The sequence below is a fragment of the Carcharhinus amblyrhynchos genome, chromosome 1 (assembly GCF_965287045.1).
Source record: "Carcharhinus amblyrhynchos chromosome 1, sCarAmb.v2.hapA, whole genome shotgun sequence".
In the NCBI taxonomy this organism is placed as follows: Eukaryota; Metazoa; Chordata; class Chondrichthyes; order Carcharhiniformes; family Carcharhinidae; genus Carcharhinus; species Carcharhinus amblyrhynchos.
In genome coordinates this window covers 134655978-134668901 of record NC_137324.1, presented here as the reverse complement: position 1 = coordinate 134668901, position 12924 = coordinate 134655978, and the positions used below count along the sequence as shown (strand labels likewise).

The 12924-nt window shown below is 40.4% G+C and overlaps 1 protein-coding gene across 3 annotated transcripts in view; it reads left to right on the top strand.

Moving 5' to 3' along the window:
* Positions 1-12924, top strand: part of arhgap10 (Rho GTPase activating protein 10) — a 188594-nt gene that overhangs the window by 163781 nt on the left and 11889 nt on the right. Inside the window, exon 20 of one of the 3 annotated variants that reach the window (XM_080193105.1) lies at positions 7527-7739. The exons of the other annotated variants lie outside the window; for them this stretch is intronic. Within the exon in view, the coding sequence (XP_080049231.1) occupies positions 7527-7534 (8 nt within the window). The 3' untranslated portion in view covers positions 7535-7739. Of the gene's footprint in view, positions 1-7526; positions 7740-12924 lie in introns of those variants that run through there. 3 annotated transcript variants of the gene reach the window in all.

The window sequence follows — 12924 nt, the reverse complement described above, 5'->3', positions numbered from 1 at the left end:
TCAGTCTGAATTAAATTCAGCCTCATTCTTAGATCCTGGTCACCAAGTTAAACGAATGGGGTGCTAACCCACTGACCCATTAATGTGCAATGTTTCCTTTAGAAAGGAATCCCCCTAAGGCTTTGGAACAACATCTTTTTGGTGTAGGTACCCAATTTCAATCCAGTCCGTTGCTTTAAGGTTGCAATTTGAAAAACTGAGGTTTTCACACATCCAACTGCACTTAATAAAACCTGTCATCATCTGGGTCTAGAGATTTAAACCTGGCTGTGATTCATTTGCAAATTATGGGCTTGCAATAGTTGGAACAGTTGTCCAGAAAAAGTAAACCTAGGCTACTATTTTAATCTCATTTATTGACTTTATGTTAAAAGGACAAAGCCTTTCAAGTAAAACAAGGTGATGAATTCTGCAAATTGTAAATGCTGAGGGTATTGTGTATCATTATTGCATTCTGCAAGCTTGACGTTCAAAATAATATTTTAAGAGCTTCCTATAGAGCTTGCCCATCAAGAATCGGGTGAGATGAGGGATATTTGTTTAATGCAGCAGGTTACTATGATTTGGAAAGCTCCACCTGAAAGAGCAGTGGAAGCAGATGCAACAGAACTTTCCAAAGGGAATACAGTACTTGAAAGGGAGAAAATTTCAAGAAAACAGAGAATGGGCCAAATTGTCCCTCCTGAGTGCAGTAGGTTTCTATGACAAGATCACTTTTTGGCCTTTTAAAATAATGTTATTAAAAAGATTAGTATTTTGAACCTTCTTGAAAATTTAAGAGGGTTATATCACAGTTTTTAATTTAAAAGTTAATTTGCTTTTTGGTTAAAAATGTTTTTGGTGCAATGGCTGGAATTTTATACTCCCATTAGTGTTGGATGGGTTGAATGACTAGACCGGAAAATATCACCAGAAGATCAAAGTCACCTTTTTCATCAGCATGAAATCCTGCCATAATCATCCCTCCACCCCCCTAGTTTGCATCTTATTGTCAGAGCCATACACAGAATCGTACACCTTGTTGGGGGAAATCAGGGGGTTAACTTGGGGGAAATTATCAAATGTGAATAGCACCATTCCTGAGGCTGCGTTCTGCTGCCTGGTCACGGGCTTCTTGGAAGGGAAGTGTGGGGCAGTGTGGTGGGTGGATGGGCATACTTCATGGATTTATGGTTCTACTCAAATTTGAGGGAAGGGGGAGCTTTGAGAGGTGGGATGTTGACAAGGGGGTAAGGGGAGTGGGAAGACATGTCCCATTCTTTACCTCATTGCAGCTGAGACCATTCAGTTGTACCTCGATCGACATGCCTGGAGTCTACCTAGTCATGCAGTTACGCCCATGCAAGTGCCACTGAATGCTGCTCAGAGCTTTCCCCTTGATTCACTAACTGCCATGGTGTGCCTGCACCATTGGCCAACCAGAAAAAACATAGTTCTCTTTGAGAGTTGACAATGGCACACTGCCTGAGCAGAGTGCTCCTAATCTTGACAAGTGTCTGCATAGATCAGTTTGAGGGCAAGGCCCTCAGGATTGGCTCCTCAGGGACAAGGGCTCCCTTTGTAGAGAGCAGCTGAGACAAGGTACAGTAAGGCTCGTGCTGCAACTTGTACATTGATGAAGCAGACCACTGGATGCTGAGGGTGAGGTTCTGATGTCTGGACCAGTCCGATGAACCCTGCAGTACAATCCACAGAGGGTGTCATGCATTGTGGTCACCTGCTGTACCCTGCAATGGGGGGAGGAACTGCCAGAGGAGGAGATGGAGGAGCAACATGTTTCCTCCAGTGAGGACAATGTCGATGGGTATGAGGCCAAGAATATCCTTGAGGGAGAGGATGTCAGCCATGAGGCAGGCATGCTTGGGACACACATAGTGCTGCTAGATTCATGGAGAGTGATGAGGACATCCATTATTTTCACAGGGCATCTGTGAGCATTTCTCTCCATTCTGACTGATGGTAGCGTACACAGGGAATATCCCGCACCTGCCAAAGGCAACCCCCTACAGTGGCTGGAATTATCTGCGCAGGGCGGATAATTCTGGCAGTGGCCATTGTGAAAGATCCTGATCTTGTAATCAGACTTTGCTGTACACCAACATCTTCCAGAAAGTCAACTGACATTGCCCAAACCCCATTTTCAATAGAACTTTTACAAATAGCATAAAGAGAAAACTTTCATCCTGTCTCCAGTGGTGAAAGAATTACAAAATGTACCACTCAGCCCCACCACAGTCTTGTCACTTCCAGTGACCATCTTTACAAGATTTTCACACACACTAACCCTGAAATTAAGGTCAAAACAGCTAAAGGTCAATGAGCTACCTCCTTTTCCTTTGTAATTTAACATTTGTTATTTCCTTCTAATCTTAATACCAAATAAACATCTGCACTTTCATTGAAAGCAACAGTATCCCCATTTGTTGAATGCTTCAGCTGAGTCAGGATTTCCTATTGCATCACAGCCTAGGTTAACTGCTATGTATGAAGTAAAAAATCTCCCATCTTCATAGCACCTTTCATTGTATTCAGAATGCTCCAAAGCATTTCACAGCCAGTTAATTATTTTTGATGTGCTGTCATTTGTTGAAGTGTGCAAAAGCAGCATCCAATTTGCATGCGGTAGGATTTCACTGACAACAATGTAATGAATGATCAGTTAATGTACTTTGGTGATGTTTAAGGGTTGAATCATGGCTAGAATAATAGGAGAACTTCCTCGATTCTAAAATTATCATGGTTCCTTTTACATTTATCTGTATGGATAGATGACGCTTTGTTCTAACATCTCATCTGAGTGCAGCCCTCTTTCAAAGCTAAGGTACCAGTCTATGTTGTGTGTTCAAATCCTGGAATGGGATTTGAAGCCCTAATCATCCAACTCTGAGGTGAGCTAAGGCCCAGGGGAATTAAGTGACTATTTATCTTACATTTACCTCCGATTCCCTTGACTTTCAATTGTGACATTTTCTTTCCTTGATTCAGTGTGATAATTATGGGACTTTCCCTGTTCTTTCTCCCTGAAAATGATTGAACTTTTATTGTAATAATGAAGGTAGCAATGCCACACTGACATTTATTTTGTAAAAGATAAATTACATTCCTTTCTTTGATTATCATTCCTGCAGTTTCTTTTGCCCTAAGCACCCCTGATGAAAATAATTTCTTGCAAGGACTTTTCTGCATTAGTAATTCTCTTGTACTTAATTAATGTTTGGTATCAACATTCATTCTCATGATTAATGAACAGAATACCAAACCATCTTATTATTTAACATTCTGTTTGTTAATCACGAGTTAGTTTGGATAATTGCCAGCAGCATCACCTTCGATTCAGGTGATACAAGTTCCGCTCCAGAATTTGGGCTGCAGCCTAGATTAACAGTGTACAGTGCAGAACTGAGAGAATACCGATTTGTTGCCAGTGGTGTTTTTCAGGTGAGATGCTAACTGTTCAGGTAGATGTAAAAGATTGCATCACAGTTCTCCCTGATGTCAACATTATCTGTCAACCAATATCATAAAGGAACTGATAGGATAGTCAATTATCTCATTGTCTTCTGTGAGAGTTTGCTTTCCACATGTCTGCCAGATTTGCCTAGATAACTATAGTGACTATACTTTTAAACATAATTAATTTTGAGACGTATCGAGGATATAAAAGGCAAAACATAAATTTAAGTTCTTATTTCAGAGTCCCTTTTATCCATAAAATATCCACACAGAGAAAAATGTCCAAAACACATTAATCTAATCAACTAAGCTTGTGACTAACAGCTGGATAAAGAACTCTAACAATGAATCTGGGTGGCAGTTCAGCTTCTGGCAATTGAAAAATGAAACAAATTACTGTAGTGAATTTCTTTAAAACAAATCCTCAGGGTCATTTGTGTAGCTACAAGGATAAATTGTGTCAGAAATAGAACACGACATAATATTACAAAGTCAATTTGGTTGGACTGAAACAAGATGCCTACATAAAAAGGGCAATAAGGAAAGGAAATGATGGTGTAGAAAAAGAAAAAAAATTAAAGACTTGACTTTATATGAATCACTTTCATGATAACGGGATGTCTCAAAAAATGTTTACAACTAATTAAATACTTTAGGGCAGTGGGTGCCCTATTCCAGGACTCCTAGTGCCCCTCCGTTTTCATTCAGGCAAGTTAAGAATGTGAGTTGCAAGCCTGCAGCTTGCATTCCCCATCAGCCTGGCCCTACTGCCGCTATAGGCATCCCCTCGTGCTGTGGAGTAAGGCCAGGTTCATGGTCCTTCAGTGGTGTCTTCAACCATAGTCTGAATATGGGAACCTTTTGAAAGGTAAATGCAGGATGTCTTCCCCATGCCAATCTGTGCTTCTCTATCCACCTTCACCCCTCATGACCTCTCAGGTCCTCCGTACCAGGCTATGCCACTTCTATGGTCCATCATACTCTCTATTTCAAGGCTGTGCTCCTTGACCCACTCCATAGTTTGGCTGGCAGGGTATGATGGGGCATGGGTGATGGGTTCAGGAGCATGAGGTGGCATTAGTCGGCCGAGGAAGCGTATGGAGAGGTGATGTGTGAGAAGTAGAGGTTTTTTTTTGCATTATTGTAATAATTAGACTAAGATGAGGTGCTAGAGCACTGAGATGGGCCTTTTTAAACAAATCCACTTTGGCACCCAGAGCCCCTGTAACTGCCTCTGAACTCTTTCCATGGTGAGCCTGACCCCCAGTATTACACCCCTCCCCACCCTGAATGAAAATTCCATACTCATGGGCATCTTTTCCTGAGGTTGGAGCACCAAACCAGGAAATTTTCTGACTCCTGCTACCTGTCTCTAGTATGCAAGTTCAGCTCCATGTCCATTTCCTAGTGAGGGGAACTTTACACTACACTCTGGCAGCCAAAGTATTGATTCAGAAATAGCTCCAGTGTGAGTTACATTGCAATTATTTCCCACAGCTCAGACAAACCTGTTGGGTTTGATCCAGAACTTGCCAGTGTCAGATTTATTACAAAATATTTTCGAGAAACAGATTTGAAGAATCTTGACTAACTTGTTTGTTTCTTCCAAATCAATGAGGCAAAGCTGTTTTTCAGCAGCACTGTCAATGAGGCAGTGATTATAATCTTTAAATCATGAAATAAATCCTCAAGGAGAATGCATCGTAAATCTACTTTGGAGCTATCACTTCTGATATTCATTTAAGCATCCACTTGTATGAATAAAGTTGAATTCTTTTATATCCTGAGGTATCTTAAATTGCTTTACAGCCACTGAATAACTTTGGAATTGCAGTCGCTGTTTATTATTAATTCATTTTCAGGATATGGGAGTCACTAGCAAGGTTGTATTTACTGCCTATCCCTAGCTGGTGAAAGTTAAACCTCTTCAACCACTGCAATCCTGGATAAAACAAAATTGGTTGTTCGGTCACTTCATAGGGCAGCTCATCGTCAACCACATTGTTGTGAATCCACAGAATCCCTACAGTGCAGAATGAGGCCATTTGGCCCATCAAGGTTGCACCAACTCTCCAATACCGCATCCCACCTAAGCCCTATCCTCATAACCCCACTTACTGACCTTGCTAATTCTCCTAAACTACACATCTTGGAACACTAAATGGCAATTTAACATGACCAATCCACCTAACCCACACATCTTCGGGGTGTGGGAGGAAACCAGAACACCCGGAGGAAATCCACGCAGACACGGGGAGTATGTGCAAGCTCCACACAGTCACCCAAGACTGGAATTGAACCTGTGTCCCTGGTGCTGTGAGACAGTGGTGCTAACCACTGTGCCATGGTGCGTGGGACTGGATTCATCTTTATCAACCAGCCCTAATAAGAATGGCAGTCTTCTTTAACTGATTACTGAACCAGTTGCATTTTTAGTAAAATCTGAGAGTGACTTGTTTTGTTTTTTAAAGAGAATTTGAATTCATTTAACTGTCATGGTGTGATTTCATTCAGATTCTCTGGATTATTGGTTCAGACCTCTGGATTCTAGTCCAGTAAAATAATCGGTGTGTTAGGTTATATTATAAAACATTGCAGCCTTTTTGTGCACAGCAAGACCTGCATGAGCAGCAATAAGATAAATCTGATTTAGTAGCATGGGCTCATATATAAGAACTTATTTCTATTTGAGCAGGCATAAGGAGTCTCAGGATAATGTTTCTTGCAAAGGTAGCAACTAAAACAATGCAGCAGTCCCTCCACTCCAGTAATCCCAACCTTTCCTATGTCACAGCACACTTCTATACCATATATATATTTGAGGTGTACCTCTGTCTTCTTCCCTTACTGGAAACGTTGTAACTTCTCCTTGCCCTCTCTCCTGTTTTATTTTAATCTCTCCTTGTCTCTATCACTTCTCCCAGGGTTTTTGCACCCTTTTTGAATTTTTTTTGTGCAGGTGCTTGGGACCATTGTCTTTAGCTCCAAATCCCATTGGTCATGTGCATGGGTCTGACCAAGATAAAAAATCTAAACCATGCACATGTGGCTGTTTCCCAGCCTTGGAGATGCCAATCACAGAGTTGAAGACAAAGGTTAGTTTTAGTTTAATTACTTTCTCCCAAACCTTTCACAAAGTCTTCATGTATCCCTAAACCTAAAGTGTTTTGAAAGAACTTTTCAAAATACAGTACAAATATCTTAATGGGAACAGCCTAGTCATGAACAAAGTGTTCCTTTTAGAATCTCGTTGCTATTCAGTAAACATTCTCCAGGGAATGAATACTGGAATAATTGTTCTCTCTGAATTAATTGATCATGTGTCGATTATCCCTGTGAACAGAGTAAGTCATGTGGCTGTTCTGATAGCTCAGATAGTTAAAGCAGTTATTGGCTGACTCACACAGGTTACAAATGTCCAGTTTTATCCCTCAACCTGTGCTCAGTTTGTTGTTTACAGAGGTGGGGTGAAATGCAAATTACTGATTACTGAACCACAGTGATGGAAAGCTGAAATAAAAAAACAGAAAATGCTAGAAAAGTGCAGGCATGTCTTAATTTATGTTTGCAAGGGTTAAAACCCAAAACTTTAATTTCCAATGTTTTCTATATTTGTAGCAATAAGGGTTTTACAATTAGTCCCCTTGCGTATAGGAGGAAAAATTATTCAAGGACTCTGTTATATTCAGTCCCTTACTAGAAATATTCATACATGGACGTAGTCTGAAGACAGGATCGTGTCTGACTTTCTTGTTCTCTATGTTCAAATAACCAGAGTATACTCACCATCTGACCTCCGATATTAGTTAGGTATTTCAGCATACTTGTTGCCCATAAAGCCAGGAGTCAAAGCTTTCCAAGAAACCAAGAGAGAAATTTGGCAAGAAAAGAAATATAAAAACCTAGTTGGCATGAATGTTCATTGAAATGAACAGATATTCGTTAACTCTCCTTAATTGAAATCTGAATTGATTGGTGCCTTTTTTTTATATAGTAAATGTATGTGAATTTATGGATTTGTGCTATACCTGAACTGAAAAAGGAGTGTTAATATAAACTTGTCACAATGACAGGAATCTGACTGACTGAGAACTACCTACAACTTCGCCAGCTAACCACAGGCACGTTGAACTGTTTAAAGAAGACCTGTTTTTTTAAAAAGGAAAATGCATTGATAATGCAAAATGGCTGCCATGAGTCACCTGATGGATGATAATATAGAGGTGACTACTTCGCTAGAAGATTTATTTGAGTTGGACTGCAGACCTGTTGCGTGTAATTTCACATCTGGGGAGGGGGTGGGAGGGAGGGGGTGGTGTCACTTCAAACAGGGACACCTTTGAAAGGAAAGCATTCAAGCTGCAAAGTTCCGGACTTGATCAGATATCATCAGACACTCAAAACTGCTATTGGAGGATGAAATAACCTATTTGGTCAATATTTTAAAATATGTCAGAAGTTTGATGGATACATAGCTCATATAATGGGATTACTTTGCAACAATGAATGCAAGACGTGCTAATCGTCTTTCCTTCTGGGAATATACAGACAGGAATTTAAAACTGGTTGTGCCAAGCAGAATGAGCGAGAACCAGGAGGAGAGGAAAGAAACGGGACTATCATCTAAAAATACTGCTGGGAACTAGCAGGAAAGATCTCAAATTAGCAGGAAAGATCTCTCGCTCTTTCTTTCACCCTATCTTTAACAGCATACCAACCAAAACACCATCAACTCCAGAATTCTACAGGACACCATCTGACTTCAAATGGTCACAATGTTCAAAACGGTATGCCTCAAACATGAGCAAAATAATTAATTTTATATTCTTTTAACTTTATATTGCTCTCTAACTTTCCTATTTCTGATATCTGTGTGTGTGTGTTGTTGCATATTTATTTTTTCTTGGTAATGAATAAATGTACCTGTTTCTGTACCTCAAGAAAACCTGGTTTCACTGGCTCCTTATTAACAAATAAATGTTTGGATTGGAAAGACATTTTCAGGGACCAATGGAAGGGACTGAATAGAAAGGGAGACAATTAAATCCTCCTCACCTGCTCTTCACAAAATCTACATGGTGGAAATGCAAGTTTGTCAGCATTTGAGAGAGATGAGATGGATTAACGTTCCTATATTCCAACTGAAAGATAATTTAGTCCCTTATGTCACTGGACAAGCTGAGAAAGAGGACAGAGAGACAAAGAAGCTGTCTCCAATACAGAGGCAGTTAATGGGTTTAATAGTCTCTAAATAAGAGATTGTTAAGACACTCATCATTTGGAAGTGCATTTTATTAACTCCAGATGGCATTCACATATACAATCATTGTGCCAGTGATCTGCTATAAAGAGGAAAAACAAGTTGTTCTTTTGCAATACTTGTGATAGGATACTGTTTCTCTGAGGGTTCAAGTATTGTGCCCTTCTATCACACATGTCACTTTGAGACAGAGCTTTCTCTTTCCAAAGCCATTGCCAAAGTTGCCTCAATCAAGGAGCAAAAAGGTAAAGCAACAAGTGGGAAAGTCTCTGACAAGCTTGAAAATTTTCACAAAGGGCACCTCAGCTCTCTGAGCAAGGGAGACTGACTCTAGCTTTGTTGAAGCCACAAAGGTGGCACCATGTGGTAGCAGCAGGAAAGTAAAGACTTCTTAGTTATAAAAGAGGATGATGAAAATGCCACTGCTTTAATGTATCAGAAAATGTAAATGAATCATACATTATTTCAAGTTTGCTTCCATTATTGCCTCCTGTTTTTCAAATGGACATCAACCTCGGAGAATGGTGCAGTCAGAATAGAAGACAAGCAAAGGTGTTAATGAGATGGAGGAATTTTGATGTGGGAATGGTTTGTGTTTGGGTTGGGGGAGGGTTCATTGGGGCAGTGGGTTCAGCATTGGTGTGTCATGAGGCTTCTCACATTTGGGTTATCTGAACTGTCCCTGAGTGAATTAGTTAAGGCTTCTCCTGCAACCTGATGAACAGGCTTGACCCTTCGGCCTCGTCCTCTGAGGAAGCAGAGAGCTTCTTGCCATTCTGCAGCTGCATGTCCAGCACTTTCTGATGCATTGTGTTGTACAAGTCTCTGCAGCCCGCACCTGATAGATGTGACAGGTGCCACCTGATCTGTCAGACATCTGAATCACAGCACCCATATGTTCAAATGACACCAGTTGGCATCTCCTCTGCATCAGTGTAGGATTCCTCACGGTGTCATTGACCACCTATTTACAGCATAGCCCTCACCTCGAACCACCCATTGACTCTTGTTTGGAGGTTTGAAAATCTGGGAGATATGACTGGAGCTGAATGAAGACATCATCACAGTGTCAAGGCTATCTTGCAGGGATTTGCATGCAGCCCTTCCAGTTACTGTTGGTGGAGTGGAATTCCTTTTCATTACAGATTTCTGGTTGATATGTGCCCTTTACTGCCACACGTATAGTTGTTGACTCTCTTCAACTCTGAGAATCAAACCACTGCAGCAGATATGAGAGTTCTGTTCTTCCCACTGATTTTATCAGTGTCAAAGTGGAAGCATTGCCAGCTCTGGCACACATGGTTTTGTAATCCTGCAAGAAATTGGGGCCTTGAATAAAGTGGTATTTCTGTCCAGTATTGAGCTTTTATCAGATTTACTAAACAGGATTTATTTATTCTCTGGACGGAGGATTTCTAAATACTGGAGCTCTGAACAATCTTTGTTCAGGCTGGCAATGTTGACATTCCTAAGCTGGTAGGATGGCAACTTGTCTATGCAAGAATTTTAAAAGGACAAGATAGGGCCCTTAACATGATGAGCTGACCTCGTGCAAGGTGACAGTTTGGATACCTACCCTGTGTCCATTGGTCAGAATAGTTTGATTAGTTATTTGACACTGAGTAAGCTTTCAGCCCCAGAAACACTACATATGTGAACAAGTGCTTAAGCACATGGTAAGGGTCATGTACTGGTGAAGTCCTGGTCAGGTATCCTGGTGAGGTGGCAGTGCCCATTAGCAGCAGCTTTCATTCAGACAGTTGAGGAGGAGGAAGATTGGGGGAAGTGTTCCCTAATTCTTTGACTAGAGAGCAGAATTCTGTTATCCCTGTTAATACTGAGATGAGCATATTCTGTGCCAAATATCTGTCCAGTTACTGGGATCATTAAATCACTCTCAACTGTGATAAGTCATATACTACTTCTGTCTAACTTGTTAATGCATCATAACTAAGCTGTTGCTTCTTGATACACTATTGTAAAATTGCTTATGAATAGTCCACTGCCTACCTTCTGTATATGTGATCCTCCCCGATCTCCCAAAATCTTACAAATTGGGAGATACACTTGTGCAGCAAAATGGTGACATCTGCAGGATTTCACAGCACATCCCTGGAAGATGCCAGTGCTGAGAAATTTGGAGCTATGTGACCTTGGCGACTATTGGCACAGCATATCCATATCCATCCTGCCCTCTTGGAAGGAGATTCTTTTTCCAGGAGGCTGCAAATGTCAGCAATAATGTGATGCAAGAGTCGTAAGTCTCCTGAAACTCGTGCTCCATCATGTCAAGTAAGTTGATCCATGTAGTGATGATAGGACATGGAGCTATGTGTTCCTTCCCTCTATCCAGCAGAGCAACATGTGGCAGAGGAGAGGACAACTGCTGCTGGTATTCTCTGTGCTGTTTCTCTTCCTCATCCGAAGAGTAAGGCAGAGCTGTATGCTCTGTTCCCAAGCTGCAATGAAGGTGGACAGCAAGGGAATGCACATCAAGGCGAGTAAGACTAGTATTGCAGAGAAATCACCTGCAAAAGCAGTGAAAGCACAATCCCAGAACAAGTCTTGTGAGCAGAAGCCTTTCACCTAGGTAAACAACAGCTGTGCTGTTCCACTATTTAAAGACTTTCTGGCTTGTTAATTTCACGTAGATGTCTTGCTCACTCTCCTTGCGTATTTTTTTTTTGTAGCAATTTTCAGTGATTTTAAACAAATTCTAGTAAAATGCACATTTTTGGTGATATTTTTAGCTATATTCATAAAGATGTCCCAGATTACCCACTATTAAATATATCAAGGAATGCTTTTTAATGAAAAGAAAATAAAAGAAACAGCTATAATTTTTTTATTAGTTTATGGGATGTGTGCTGCCAAGCATTTATTGCCTGTCCCTAATTACGCTTGAACTGAGTGGCTTGCTCAGCTACTTCAAACAATCAGTTAAAAGTCAACCACATTGCTGTGGATCTGGAGTCACATGCAGGCCAGCACAGGTAAGGAGTGCAGATTTCCTTCTCTAAAGGGTGTTAGTGAACCAGATGGGTTTTTCTGACAATCAGCAATGGTTTCGTGATGATCATTAGATTTTTAACTGAATTAAAATTTCAGCATCTGCCATTGATTGGATTTGAACCTCGGTTTCGGGATTACTGGTCCAGTGACAATACCACTATTGCCACTGCCTTCGTATCTACGATCCTGCCCATGGAAGATTTGTGCCTTCCAAATAAATTTTAACAGAAACTTGAAGCCTAACCTAGCTCAGCACAGTGTGGTCACAATTTCTCAATCATGCAGAAGGTGAAAACTCTATTCCATGAACTTTGCAAAGAATTCTGTGTGAAAAGCTTTGAGGCAGCAAGTTATTCATGTTTTCCTAAAAACTGATGCATAACCATGTTTTGAAAATCTACATGCAGTGAAAATGTTGACATAAACAAACATGCTGCTGATGTATATACTGAGGTATTACAGAGCACCTATATATTGACATGTACAATTATTGAGACTTCAGTCATTCTCTGTTCAAATCTATGCAAAGAAACACATGAATGATGGCAAATTGAGAAAAGAATGCCTTGCATTGTTGGTGTGTGCTATGTTCTCTCTACTTCCTATTTCTGTAACCTCCTCCAGCCCTTTTAAGATCCAGTTCTGATCTTTTGAAAATCCTTGATTTGCTTCACTACAACTTTGGGTGGTTGTGCTTTCACCTGCCTCAGTTCAGGAGACTCTAGAATTATCTCCTTCAAACCTCTGCACTGCTCTCTCCTCCTTTAACCAAACTTTTGGTCATCTATACTGATGTGTGACTCTGTCAAATGTTTTCCCACATTAGAAACATAATTTGTTGTTTGAAGCAAATGGAAACCACGTAATCGGAAGAAACAAATGCCCTCAGTAGGATGATGTGTACAATTTTCAGAAAGAGTTTGGGTCTTTCAAGCCAGGATGAGACAGTAATCGATGGTGGAGTTTGTTACAACAGATAATGCTGCTTGCTATAATGGGACTCTTACCCTTTCACATTTAGGGGACAACTTTTTATCAGTTAATTTAAAGTTGGACTGTATTCATCTTTTGAATGATGGTTGTACAATTTAACACATTATCTTGTATTCACAGTTGGTATAAGTAAATTAGGCAAACAAAAGTTGTGAACCAGATCAGCTTTAATTTTTGTTGTTTTTCACTTTATGGAAATTCCCATT